At 48.5% G+C, this 15,075-nt stretch overlaps 1 protein-coding gene across 1 annotated transcript in view; it reads right to left on the bottom strand.

The window, feature by feature from the left end:
* The window catches only part of erap1b (endoplasmic reticulum aminopeptidase 1b), a 106,214-nt gene that overhangs the window by 52,055 nt on the left and 39,084 nt on the right, over positions 1 to 15,075 (bottom strand). Inside the window, exons 7-9 of the mRNA XM_084308973.1 lie at positions 6,908 to 7,021; positions 5,694 to 5,825; positions 1,471 to 1,602 (exon numbers count right to left, since the gene is read on the bottom strand). Of these exons, the coding sequence (XP_084165099.1) occupies positions 1,471 to 1,602; positions 5,694 to 5,825; positions 6,908 to 7,021 (378 nt within the window). The remainder of the gene's footprint in view (positions 1 to 1,470; positions 1,603 to 5,693; positions 5,826 to 6,907; positions 7,022 to 15,075) is intronic.

Genomic DNA, 15,075 nt, shown 5'->3' with positions numbered 1-15,075 from the left:
CAACTAATATACAACCAGGTCATCCAGTGGTCACATATTCCAGTCTCCATTAATCACAGATCGTTATCATAGAGACACACACGCACAAACTTGCACGTAAATGTGCGTTCCACGCACTCATGCACGGCAGACATACAGGCTGACCAAATAGACACAGACACTCAACGTGCACTCAGGAGAGACACCACGTACACACACTGGACTAGGGGGCCAATAAAAACACCCTGACAGAGAAACCACAGGACTTCACTTCTTTTACTTCTCTGCTTTGACTAGACTGGACGGACCCACAAAGGACTTGACTGTTTTTTCCTTTCTTTTATATACTCGACCGGCCGGTTGTAACAATCTAGATTTCAAATTGTACCTTGCTATATTCACCTTGTATAAATACTTTGCTTATTCACTTTTATATTACATTGCTTGTTAAACTTTTTATAATAAATACCTTCAAAAGTGTTTCATCTCTAAGTATCTTTTACAACTTTCACGTTTGAGTCTAAAACGTGACACCACACACACAAGAAGACCACTCACGTTAGGCTTGGGCGGTATCCTTATTTTCAAACCGGCAAACCTTTATGTTATAATACCCCGGTGCACGGTATTTGACGGTATGACTTTCATTTTCATCAGCGGGGGGGGGGGTTACGTGTTACCAAGTAAACAAATCATCGTCAGCTCTCAGAATGGTAGTCCCGCACCGGTAGAAGCCTGCACCGTTTTAGCGTTAGCATCTAGCCTATAGCCATGGCAGACTATTTGATTCCTTAAGGGCTAGAAATTGCCTGGGTTTTGGTCATATGCTCCCGAAATGCTCCCGTTGTTTGGCTACTTCTATGTGCAGTGAAAACTACTCGAATGCTTTATAACCTAGTCATTGATTTAGTTCAGGGTAATCTAAGATTAGCCGCAGAGCTAACGCTACTTAACGTGAGCTAACGCTAGTTATTCAAGCTTAGTAGCTCACAGAGAGAGATAAACAGCTGACAGCGGATAGTACAGGACGGTACAAATACAATAAAAAGGCGGGTGGGGGCTGTTGTGTAAACCTTGTACTCTTTAGTTCACATATAATAAGAGACGGATTGCTCCACAACAACACTGCTCTCGTCACAACGCTTTACGGTATTTTCACAGCACTGTCGCAACATTACCGTAAAACGTGAACACCGTTGTGACCCACTCGCTCCACTAGAGCGGTCTCGCCCTCTGCTGGCGCATGTGTGCACTACACTCAGTGTGCGCACTACACTCAAAACTCCATTTCACTGTTATAGAAACTGAAGCGCATCTGTGATTTTGACGGTAGGTATTTCTAAATACCCTGGTATACCTTAATACCGTCATACCGCCCAAGCCTAACTCACGTTGGTCAGGCTCTCCCACAGGCCACACACACAAGAAGAAGACCACTTACGTTGGTCAGGCTCTCCCACAGGCCACACACACAAGAAGAACACCACTTACGTTGGTCAGGCTCTCCCACAGGTGGCTGTTGACAGTGTTCTGGTAGCTGTAGCGCCTCAGGTAGCGCACAATGCCGACCTTAAAGGCATCTGGGGTCAGAAAGTCTCGCAGCATATTCAGAATACAGGCCCCCTGGACGTAAACAAACAACATAATTTTAAGTCACATTTGGGGTTTTAAAAAAGAAACCTCAATGACTACGTTCACATGCACAGACCCAGGCTACTTACCTAACTTGGTTTTGGGTAACTCGTGTAAATGTCATAATCCGGTTATGAAAAACCCATTAACCCAGTATTATTGGTTTTTGCTATCTTCTTTTTTTGCACTGTGTCATAGTTCAACAGTAATGTGTAATTGTGTTGTCACCAAAAGAAAACATGCAAGCCATGTAAATCACATTTCTGGGGATGAATATATTTTCTATGTAATATAAGTAACCTGCTATTGCTAAGTCAAAGAGGGAGATGGTAATAATAATAATTTGTGAGTGGACTCAGCCATTCTATCTGTGGGCGGGACACCACAGGTCAAGACAGCCTCTTTGAACTGCTACGGTCCGGCAAGCGCTACCGGAGTCTCATGGCCGGTACAGAGAGACTCAGAAGGAGCTTCTATCCCCAGGTCATCAGGATGCTCAATGACTCCATGTAACAACCCATCATCTACACTCATTGCACACATCCATATGCACACACTCACTTTTAAACAAACACTCACCGTAACACTCAATTTAGACACTTTAACACTACATTATATTTATCTATTATTAAAGAGATTTGCACTGCATTCATACCTCATTTGCAATTGCACCTTACCTCAAAGTTTTGTACCTCATTTTCTGCATTGTACCTCACTGTTTACTCATTTTTACTCACTGTACTTAGACTGTACCTAGGTTGTACTTTAGACTGTATATTGTAATGTATATGTATATTCCTCTTTACTTACTTAAAAAAACTTTTTTTACTGTATGAAGCACTCGGGGCTCATACAGAACCAAGCATTTCACCATATAGTATGTGTATTTTATTGTGATCATTAATAAACAAACTTGAAACTTGACTGCTAATTGGATTACTCATGGCAACAGGGACACTAAAACACAGGGTATCGACCGCGCATATAGACACCTTGCCCCACATAAGACTCTTTGGACGCCACGGACTTGAGCATCGTTTGTTCCTACCACGCCAACGCTATAAGAGATAGGAATAAGTGGCAGTGTTTGCAGGGCTATATCTATATTCTATATTATAGCTATGGATACAATACTATGGCCGATTTGACATCAACTATCTATCGTTCAATATGTGAAAAAAAAAATATACCGTGGTATTATACCGTGTTATACCGTGGTGAATATAAGTATAGTTTTAGAGTGATGCTGTCTAATCCCAGAAAATGACGATATGCAGCAATACGTGAATTTCACTAAAAGCGTTGGCGTTTCTCGCCTGGACACGCTACTATTTCCAAATCAAATGTATATAATAGGTATTATGTTTCATTATGAATGCATGAAAGGGGGGAGGTTTGATGCTTTGATCGTCACCAACGGCATACGTTGTGGAGTAACGTTACACACACACGTTGCGATCGAGGTGAAATCATGGTTGGATCAAAGCAGGATTGATGTCATATAGTCCTTACCTTCACTAGGAGGTACCCCAAAAAGAATATTCCAATTGTCTGATCGCGAGTCCCAGTATTGGTGTCCATCGTGTCGCCAACATAATCCACCACAACAGATGCATCGGGGGCATTTGACGCTTCTCAATGCGATCGGGATAACCGCTCGACTCACCTGACAAAAAAAACTGCGCCCGGAGACATTTGAACATAACACAGGCCAAGATATAAGGTTTCAATTTCAAAGGGTGCTTGATACTGGCACCTGGTAGGATGAGGCCGGTATTGCACTTTGGCGATCTCAGGATGATTCCCCATGTTAACACTTTCTGTGCCAAAAAGGTAAAAAGTCATTATTGGGCGCCAATGGTTGAGTGCCAAAAACGTAAAAAGTAGTTTTTGGATCGTTTGATCTTTTTGCTTTGATCCCCGCTCTACAGACTTGCCCAGAGCGAACTGCATCATCTTTGACCATCCCCACACATTAGAACTGCAATGCTGATCGACTATCACCAGGTGGCGGTATCGTCCGTGTCTGAACTGCGATGGCTTGGGTTGAATCACACTCTAACTTTCATTTCTGCTTGGCCAGTGGCCACTCCTCCTGCTGGGACATAGATTCACATTGATCGCCTAGAAATTCTGTTGCCTAAGCGTATTTGACCATCAAAACGTGTATAGACATATACACTGGTAATCGCGATGGCGATGCGATCACTTGGAATTATTCTTCTTTGAATACTTTCTGGCTAAGTTAACACTTTGGTTGCCTTGGGTTAAATTCATGATATACCATAGATTGCCAGCTCTATTTGTCTATGGAGAAGTACCCCTTCTTTGCAGGGCTATAACTTTTTAAATTCTATTGCTACATTGCCATTATTAGGGCCCATTCAAAGTCCTATATGTATTGTTCATTGTGTAGCAACGTTAAACTTTTTCATTCACATATTCATAGTAAAGTATGGTCTAATGTATAAGTATGTTTTCATCTCTTTCTGCAGCTTTCTCCAGAACGTGATCTATAGCCCCAAATGCATTATATTGATGATGCAATACAGTTTTATGGCAATCAGCGCGATATAAAAAATTCCAACTAGACGTACTTCTAGAAGTTACTACACGTCATCTGATGTTGACCGGATGGGCTAGGGGGCGTTTATAATTCCGTGGGCAGCGTTATACCAATCATCTAATGTGGGTCAAATGTTGATAATAGCAGTTAGTATCGAAGACGGTAACGTTACACGCTGAAACTCACCCCAGTCTCCGCGCGCCGTTGGGCGATCATCGTAGAGTTGAAATCTTATCATTATGGGATGTAAATTTACCCGGTCCATCTCCAGCTTGTATAATGGTATATACGTCCAAATCATGTTGTTTATCAAGTTATTGGCAATCGATCACTGTGTAGCGTGACGAGCCAGAGTCCCGGGACCTATAGCGAGCGCCCGGAAGTACTACGGACGTCTAGCACAACCTCTATGCCACTTCCTGTTAAAGCGATTGCGCCGATCGGCCACCAGATGGCGCTCCTGAACCGCCAGAGAGCTCAGTGGGTCCTGCTGGTGGATCTCAGGCCAGCGGAGGGGACATATGAATCCGATCGCAGATTTTTGAAATATTGTACAGCGTCCTCCGGCAACTTGAGCATGGCCCGCAATGACGTCAAAACACGTTTCATGGCAGTCAAAGTGTTAAGGTACATTCTATGTCTATTTTACCGAATCTGAAACGTGTTTTTCTAATGATCACAGTTCTGTGTTTCACCGGACGAAAAACATGCTCGGCAAACGCAATCATAGTTTTGAGTTAAAACGACCCCCCCCCCCCCCCCCCCTTGATGATTTTGTGATGGTATATATATATGTCATATAACTTTGATTTGGGAGTATTCAGGGTTTCAGGGGATCAGCCAGAACGGTTTGGGCTTATTGCACATAACACGTTTTATCTCGCAATCTATGAAAAAAGACTGTATTATCTTGGAAATGTGCGATGTTTAGCATGTAATAAACTACAAACTACAGCGTGTGGAAACAAACTATTATTCCCATGCTGGACTACAAGTAATGTTTGTCAAAATGAGCCACACTGTGTCTCTACAGCTATAATACAGAACACAAACACCAGTTCGCAAACATACAGTAGTGCAACGACCACGGAAACTACTAGAAGGCTGTCATTCTAAGGGTAATGATAACCGAATAGCGTGGCAGTCAAAGTGTTAAACCCGATGTCCGTGTGCCTGTAATGAATCGAAATATCGAATAAAAGAAATAACGATGAAAACCCGACTATCCTCGGGTCTGGCGCTGATTGAGTTAATGTGTAAATGCAGTGTTTTATTCAATTCAATTCAATCTTTATTCAATCTCAAAAACCACTGCCCTTTGTATATAATTTTGTTCGATGGACAAGAACTGATGGAAAAAAACTAGTAACTAGTAAGTACGACTTTGAAGGTTAATAGAGCTGCATTGACCATAATTCACACAGCGGGCATTTTGCTCTTTGTATGAATATGGTCAAAGGACTCCAAGCAAGTAGTATGTAGGATTCATCCATGGTACGGGGATAAGGTATGACACCTTGTCATACGAGACATCGTCAAACATCTCCTGGATCTGGGTGGGGCTCTCCACGGGCATAGACACTGGGTGGGAGGAGCTGAGGGAATCCACCTCCATGGCTTTAAAACACTTCCCCAGGAAGAAGTCATCCTGGGGGGGAGAGGGAGGAAGAAATGAGAGAGAGATACCCAAAGCGAGTACCACACACCTCAGGAGGTTAATTTAGCTTTTATTCCATTCCTTCGAAGTCCACACTATAGGAGTGTGTATAAGAATGCCTATTCTGAACGTACTGTATGTGTCACTCTACCCACCTACAGCATAGACAACGATGGAATTCAGGGACTAAATCATATCAATCAACAAAAAGCCTTCTCAGATGGGGGTCCTTGGGACAGTCAATATCAAAAGATATCAACTCAAACACACTAGACTGCTTACTGTATGTACACAGCATTTCATTGGTTTCCTTGTTGTACTTTAGTCATGGAACTGCAAGCAAAAAGGAAAGAAAAACTTGGAATGTTTAACTGGCTGTCCCTGTATCCTCCTCACTCGCCAGGGCTGATCCCAGATCTGATTACAGGAAATCACTGGCTGTCCCTGTATCCTCCTCACTCGCCTGGGCTGATTCCAGATCTAATTACAGGAAATCACTGGCTGTCCCTGTATCCTCCTCACTCGCCTGGGCTGGTTCCAGATCCCTTAAACTTTTGTCTTCCTGTGCACAGAATCAGTGCCCTGCCCCTAGAAGCTCTGCTGTCTTCCTGTGCACAGAATCAGTGCCCTGCCCCTAGAAGCTCTGCTGTCTTCCTGTGCACAGAATCAGTGCCCTGCCCCTAGAAGCTCTGCTGTCTTCCTGTGCACAGAATCAGTGCCCTGCCCCTAGAAGCTCTGCTGTCTTCCTGTGCACAGAATCAGTGCCCTGCCCCTAGAAGCTCTGCTGTCTTCCTGTGCACAGAATCAGTGCCCTGCCCCTAGAAGCTCTGCTGTCTTCCTGTGCACAGAATCAGTGCCCTGCCCCTAGAAGCTCTGCTGTCTTCCTGTGCACAGAATCAGTGCCCTGCCCCTAGAAGCTCTGCTGTCTTCCTGTGCACAGAATCAGTGCCCTGCCCCTAGAAGCTCTGCTGTCTTCCTGTGCACAGAATCAGTACCCTGCCCCCAGAAGCTCTTGCGAAAGATGCAATTTCCAGGGAGAGCTTCTGTGTCTCTGACCCATGCTGGGTTCTCACCACTTCCAGCTCTGGGTTGGTGATGTTGACAGAGACGAACTCCATGAACTTGGCGAAGCCCTCGTTGAGCCACAGGTCGTTCCACCATTCCATGGTCACCAGGTTCCCAAACCACTGGACAGCCAGGATAGGGAAGACAGAAAGAAGACAGCATAGCTAGGCAACGTGTTTTAAATATATAATATAACTCTGCATCATCTTGTTTGAAAATCCTGGGAAAATCTGTGGGAACTGTACAAAATATACAACTATTGACAAGCAAACTGTCGTACAGATACATAAAGGTTGGCACTGTGTGATATTGACATGTATGAATACTGTGATGTGGATACAGCAAAGTGTTTATAATTTCGTTTTTTAGTACTTCAACAAATGTCAAGAAGTTTTTTTTTAAGTTGAAGGTGGTGGTGGGATGGGGGCTCAGTTATAATATAATAAGTGTTGTGAAGGGCCAGATTAAACCGAATATATATATTTATTTATATATATATATTTAATTGTATTTGTATATTCTCTAATATTCCCTGATATCCCTTGTATATTCCTTGTACAATATGCATTGAATATCCATTCTAGCCTACTGAACATCCCATAATAGTCTCCATTCTACTATTGGTCGAGACCTTGGTGCCAGGCTGCCATACCCCTCAGACCCAGTTCAAACGTACCGCTCGACATGTACGAACAAGTCCTAGTTCCGCGTAGGAATTTGGCTACCGCACCACTAATGGGACTATTTGTTCATAGTGCGTATATATACTGCGCTACTAAAGTAGGACTTTCTTTTCAGTCCAGTTTCTTACCCTCCAATAGAGTCACAGACGTAAAGCCTCCCCGCGACGCCACGTGTGGGAGTAAGGCCAAGTTCGCCTACCATCAGTATTGAGACATCGTGTATATTAATATTTGAATAGTCATATTTGGCACTATATCGTCGAGTTGGACGTAGTCTATTAAGCTAATAATAGTCTGTTAATATATAGTGCTTCGTGCGGTGAGAATACTACCGTAGTCAGTACCCCATCGTTTCGGGCAGAGAACTGGCTGCTTACCCAGGGTGGTTGACCCTATGTGAAGCTGCACCCGAGGAGCCCCAGAGCCGACGAGCGAGTGGACCTGTATACCGGATTATTCTACCGACGACAGCCCGCCTTCCCAGGCACGGATTATGCTTTGGATGCTTTGATTATTCCATGGATAAAGACCCCCGACACTGCCGTGTGTTGGAACCCCCCCCCCTGGAGAGGACGCAAGGTGAGGAGACGCTCTGCAAGACGAGGTCGCTTCACGTCTCTCCCCCGTGGACCGGAGAGAGCCGGCCCACAAAGAGTCCACCTGCTTTCATCTGTGGTCCAAGGATCGCCGGCGCATTGAACGGCACTACAGTGGGTTCACCTGGGATACCCTTGGCCGGACGAGGCAGCTGGATTCTACCCCCCCCCCCCTCCTACTCCTGTCGGCTTACAAGCGACCGGATTAACCCCCTCTAGTGTATCCAGCCTATAATCATTAAAGTATCATTGCTGTTATTCCTTGACTATTCCAGGTCGTATATTTACCACCTGCGCCTTCAGAGATTGGACATTCTCTATTGATATACCGACGAATACTCCTTGCCATAAAAGTGCATACTATTTCAATTCATAAATGTAATTAAGTGATTAAGTGTTTATTCTACACACCATCGCTGTGTAGGAAATAAAGACCTGTTTCTAATTCGTACATTTGTGTTGGATCCGTTTCATCTACGTGAGAGTGTTCATGATAATATATTTATGCCGTGTACTGGGTGGCCGAATATTAAGTACAAAGGTAGTGGTAGTAAGTATCATATCTAGTAATACAGTCAGGGAATTGTACCCCTCAGTTACAATTGGTCCTTCGAGCCGGATGGTAATCAGTGTAATATTAATATAGTGTTATTAATATTGAAATGGCCTATGATGAACACTCCACGAAACGATCCTCCTAACCAACGCCCGCAGCGCGAACGACGGCTCCCTCAGTACTTAGAGGCTTACGCTGTCAGTCAACAACCTAGTCTTCTACTAACAGTAAACGCGGTAAAACTAGAAAGTAAAAGTATGTCTAACCCCAACGCCCAGACTACCCCGACCATAGAGGCCCCTACGGGCTCTAATGTAACTGACCAAGTTCACGGTGGGGACCAGTGGGAACCAGACATGACTTCACACCCCGCCAGTACTGAAGAAGTAGTCCCCGATGAGTCCCGGGAGGAATACAACGCTACCGAGAGAGAACTCGGCACGGAAGAAGACGGGGAGAGCACCGTGGAGATAGAGCTCCAAGGCTCCGCAAGGAGTACCCCGAGGGAAGGCTCCCCTATACAACCGCCTTCTCCCAGCGAGGCAGAGAGGACCCTACAGCAGGCATTCCTCGTCAGCCTGAAAGCCTCTACTGAACGCGATAGACTCCAGGGTGAACGCGATCGATTGCAGCTACAGCAACGGAGCGAAGAAGAGCACATACGCCTGGAAATAAGACGCATTCAGATGGAAGAGAATGTGGCCCGAGACCGAGCAGACAGCCAGCGAGCAGCTGCTGGTGCTCTACGGGACGCAGAGCGCGACAGACAGCAAGCGCAACTAATAGAACAGCTGATCAGACGGACAACACCCTCTCCCTCCGCCAGAGGCTCCAGGAACTCGTCTAGACACACCTCCAGGGCGGCATCCCCTAGCCGAGTAAACAACCCTGAACTTGACCAACAGACGAGGTCTATACCCCCCACAGACCACCTCCCCCCACCGGTCCAAGCGAGACCTAGCAACCGGGAAGGAGCAGCATATCCTGTGGAGAGGCTAAACCAGAGACTACAAGCACTGGATGACCTAACTGAAGACGAAGAGGAAGAGGAGGAGAACCACGCCCGAAGACAGCACAGTACTCTACCGGACCAGGAGGTCCGGTACAGCCCAGGCTATACTCCCGCGGAGCTGCGCTACAGACCCCCGACTCTATACACGGGTGAGCACGACGCACGACCCGCACCGAGGAACAGCACCTGGACAAGCGGGCCATGGTACACTGCCGGTACCAGCCCATACCAAGGAGCGGGAGGAGACTCGCCTAGGAGGCCTCTCCCCCAACGCTCGCCGATGTATCCACAGTCAGCGTCATACATTGGCACGCCTATGGTACCCGACTTCACCCAAGAGAACCGGGCCCAGTATACAGAACTCCGCATGTGTCTGGAGACCATGTTGGTGGATGTATTGGATGAACGCCACAAATACGCCATCCTACTGCAGCACTTAAAGGTGCCCCGCGCACATAATATAGCGCTCGCCTACGCGACTTCCACCACCCCATACACAGCAGCGCTGGTAGCATTGGACCAGAGGTATGGGCGCATATGGGATTACGTGATCCAGGAGATCCGACACATCGACCGCTTACCCCTAGCAATAGACAATCGAGCACTGGACGACCTGTCCATCAGAGTGCAGTCCCTGGTAGGGATGTTGGGAGCGCAAAGAGAGAAGGGGAAGTATGAACTTTACGCCAACTCAAATGTGGAAAGGATTCTGGAGAAGCTGCCGCCCGCTCGTCAGGAGTGCTTTAGGCGGCAGAGGGACCACAGAGACCCGAATGGCCCCGAACCGAACCTCCTCGATCTAGCAGACTTCCTGGCGAGAGAAGTCAGCAGCCTACGGCTAGATACATTCGGACGGAACACCCCTGGCTCCAGAGAAGGAACCAGACGACTAAATGATGGAAGAAGATCGGTGACTGTGATGCACCAATCGGAGTCAGTACCGAGCAGCAGGAGCCACAGTACCCCCTCCAGAACGGAGAAGTGGAAGATAGTGTGCCCCTACTGTGAGAAAGAACACTGGCTAGCGCAATGTGACTCCTTCCCCAAGCTGAACGCGGAGGAAGCAGGTCAATGGATAAAGTCCAACAAGCGCTGTTTTCGCTGTGCGCGCTCACACATGGCAGTCGAATGCCACTTAAAGAAAAGGTGCACCAAGTGCGATGGAGCCCATCTGGACATACTTCACGACAGTAACAGACGGCGCCCTTCACCCGCACCATCCAGCAGCAAAGCGAGCGTCATGTACATCGATCCCGCCAGCAGCAGTGGAGCCCGAGTACTCCTAAAAGTAGTGCGTGTGACACTAAGCTACCAGAATAAAGTCCTGGACACTTACGCCGTCCTCGATGACGGGTCAGAGAAGACCCTGCTGCTCGCCTCCGCTGCGGCCCAGCTAGGGCTGCGGGGAAGCGAAACCCAAATGACAATTCGGACAATAAGACGAGATTTGAAGACGATAAAGGGCGAGAATGTCTCATTCTCTATCGCAGCAAGCGGCCAGCCTGAGCGACGGTACCAGATTGCAGACGCTTTCACCAGCCAAGAAATAGGACTGTCGCGGTACACATACCCCGTCGCCAAGCTGATGGAGAAATATGCACATCTGCGCAAGTTACCGATCCCGCTCATAGACAATGCTATGCCGACCCTGTTGATAGGCTCCGACCATGCAGACCTCATTGTCCCGATAGACCGGGTTCATACCGGACCCCGAGGCTGCCCTGCAGCAGTCGAGACCCGTTTGGGATGGACTCTCCAAGGCCCGCTCGCCAAATCTCTCAACCGAAGTACAGCCACTAGATGTCTCCACTCCCGAGTCACAGAGGGAGAAACCGCACTCCTGCAACACGTAGAGCGGCTATGGACCCTGGAACAAATACCCTTTAAGAACGGAAAGAAAGACATTCGCTCTAAAGATGACATTTACGCCATTCACCTCCTCGAGACAGGGACCAAGAGAGTCCCGGTCAACGGCGTGTTGAGATACGCCACACCACTCCTGCGGCGAGAAGGAATGCCTACTTTCCACGCCAAGACAGACGCCACAGAACGGTACCTGCTGAACACGGAGCGGCGCTTAGCCAAGAACCCCGCCCAAGAGAGGGTATACCGCGCTGAGATTGAGAAGCTCATCACAGCGGGACACGTCACAAAGATGGACATTAAAGAGGCTGACCAGACCACTGAATCGTGGTACGTGCCCCACCACAAGGTCCATCACAACGGTAAAGACCGCATAGTATTTAACTGCAGCTACCAGATCGGATCCCAAAATCTGAATAAAGAGTTACTGCCCGGTCCCACACTCGGCCCCTCCCTACTCGGCGTTCTACTCCGCTTCCGCCAGGAAAAGGTGGCCATCAGCGGGGACATTAAAGGAATGTTCCTGCAGGTGAGATTAGTAGAGGCGGACAAGCCCCTGTTACGGTTCCTATGGAGAGAGAAGCCAGGAGATGAGCACCCAGCCATCTACCAATGGGAAGTCCTCCCCTTCGGAACGACGTGCAGCCCCTGCTGTGCGACATTTGCACTACAGAAACATGTAGCAGAGGACCCAGCAGCGGACGAAGAGGTCCGACACAGCGTAAAGAACAGCTTCTACGTAGACAACTGTCTACAAAGCCTTTCAACCCAGGAAGAAGCCGAGGCTCTCCTGATTAAACTCCGCGCCTCATTGATCAAAGGCGGCTTTGATCTCAGGCAGTGGGCCAGCAGCGATCCGCAAGTACTGCGCAGCCTCTCCTCCGAGGACAAGGCAGCCAGCAGCGAGACCTGGATGGCTACAATCCCGGGAGAAGCCCAGGAGATGACCCTGGGATTGGTGTGGCGATTCAAAACAGATTCGCTTCACTACAGACACAAGCCCCTGACTACGGAGCAGGGAAGGCCGGCGGCGGCGCCGACCACCAGACGGAGTGTGTACACAACACTTGCCCGACAATATGACCCGCTAGGATGTATTCTACCGTACACCACCAGGGCAAAAATGATTGTACGAGCATTGTGGGACAAGGACCAGGGCTGGGACGACCCCATTCCCGCACACCTTGCATCCACCTGGAGAGAGTGGGAGATGGAGCTCCACTCACTCCCAGGCGTTAATATGCGCCGAAGCTACTTCCCACCCACGGTGAGGCCAGAGACATGTAAAATGGACTTACACGTCTTCAGTGACGCCTCAGAGGTCGCATACGGATCAGTAGCCTACTTGCGGGCCCAAGACCAGGGGGGAGAGATATACACAGCATTTGTCCTCGCCCGCTCGAGAATAGCCCCACGCAAGCAACAATCTATCCCACGTCTAGAGCTCTGCGCAGCCCTAGCCGGAGCGCACCTAGCCACGCTCATCCAACGTGAGCTCACCATACCGGTGTCTAGAACAATCCTGTGGTCAGATTCCACGACGGTACTCGCCTGGATCAAATCGGACTCATGCAAGTACAAAGTCTTCGTGGGAGTCAGAGTCACCGAGATTCAAGACCTAACCGAAGAGTTAACCGGAGAAACAGAGTGGCGCTACGTTGATACAAAACAGAACCCAGCTGACGTCATCACCCGGGGGATGCCCCTGGATGACCTCACCCGTCGCAATGTCTACAGTGACGGCCCCGCATTCCTAAGACTCCCGGAAGGACAGTGGCCCATGCCTATCCCGAGGGAAGCAAGTCCAGAGGAGGTGGAAATTAAGAAGTCTGTGTTCTGTGGATTGAGCACCGTAGCCTCCACCGACCCTAACATAAACGATTGCACGTCCATAGAGAGTGCACAACAAAGAACATTCCTGCGGTACCACCCGGAGTGCAAGTCCCCCGCTGATATGTCAGCAGCTAACTACGAGGAAGCAGAATTGCTTCTACTGCAGCGAGCCCAGAGAGACTCGTTCCCCGATGAATTGGCCTGTCTACAGGGAGGAAAGCCCGTCCCATCCGACAGCAGATTAATTCACCTGGCCCCCGAGAGCGACGCTCATACCCTCATCAGAGTGGGTGGTCGCCTACGCAGAGCCCCCAATCTACCGGATGACATTAAATACCCGATCGTATTGAACAGCCGACACAAGGTCACAGAGCTGATTATAAAGAAATACGATGAGGATGTACATCACGCAGGAGCAGAAAGAGTCTTCGCGGAAATCAGACGTCGTTACTGGATCCTACAAGGAAGAGAGGCGGTACGACGCTTCCAACGAACATGTCTAGACTGCCGCAAGTGGCGCGCGCAGCCCAGCATACCAAGGATGGCTGACCTTCCTCCATGTCGCCTCCGAATCGGTGACAAGCCATTCCACTCAACGGGTATGGACTGCTTTGGCCCGCTGCACATAAAGAAAGGAAGAGGAACCGAGAAGCGGTGGGGTATTGTATTCAAATGCATGACCACCAGAGCGATACACATCGAGCTTCTCCCGACCATGAGCACAGACTCATTCCTTATGGCCTTCCGTAGATTCACATCACGGAAGGGAAGACCGTCTACCCTATTGTCCGATCATGGGACAAACTTCAAAGGCGGCGAAAGAGAGCTGAGAGAGAGCTTCCAAGCTATGGGCCCAGAACTTAAGACCCACCTCGCTCCAGCACAGGTTGATTTCCAATTCAACCCCCCAAACGCACCCCACTTCGGTGGCACTTGGGAACGAGAAGTGCGCTCCATAAAGACAGCCCTGTACGCAGTACTTGGGGCCCAGACTGTGGCGGAAGAAGTCCTAATGACAGTCCTCACGGAGATTGAGGGAGTACTTAACTCGAAGCCCCTCGGATATGTCTCCAGTGATGTGGCGGATATCGACCCAGTTACCCCCAACACACTCCTGATGGGGCGGCTAGATCCTGCATTACCACAGACAATGTACCGGCCTGAAGAAGCGAACGGCCGACGAATGTGGAGGTACAGCCAAGTATTAGCCGACAAGTTTTGGAACAGTTTCCTACTGCACTACCTACCGTCTCTACAGACCCGCCAGAAGTGGGTAAAGGAGAGAGACAATTTGACAGAAGGAACAGTCGTCATGATTATTGATCAATCACTGCCCAGAGATATGTGGCCGGCCGGCCGCGTAAGCAAAGTGATCACCGGTGCCGACGGCAAGGTCCGAGCAGCTGAAGTGCTCGTCCAGGGTCGCACTTACACCCGTCCCGTGGCAAGGCTCATAGAACTGCCTCGACTCCCAGACACAATCGATGATGACCATGACCCTACAACCCTATGACTTTGTGAAGTTGACTGACCCCTACAGCAAACCCTTATGTGTAAATAGACAACGCGATTAATCTGTCTCTGTTTAACTGATTAGGTCTGGGACCTATTCAGGGGGTGGCTGTTGTGAAGG

This window comes from Notolepis coatsorum (genome assembly GCF_963971535.1).
Source record: "Notolepis coatsorum genome assembly, chromosome: 2".
NCBI classification, from domain to species: Eukaryota; Metazoa; Chordata; class Actinopteri; order Aulopiformes; family Paralepididae; genus Notolepis; species Notolepis coatsorum.
Note: the sequence above shows the minus strand (reverse complement) of the source record. Positions and strands in the feature narration are given on the sequence as shown.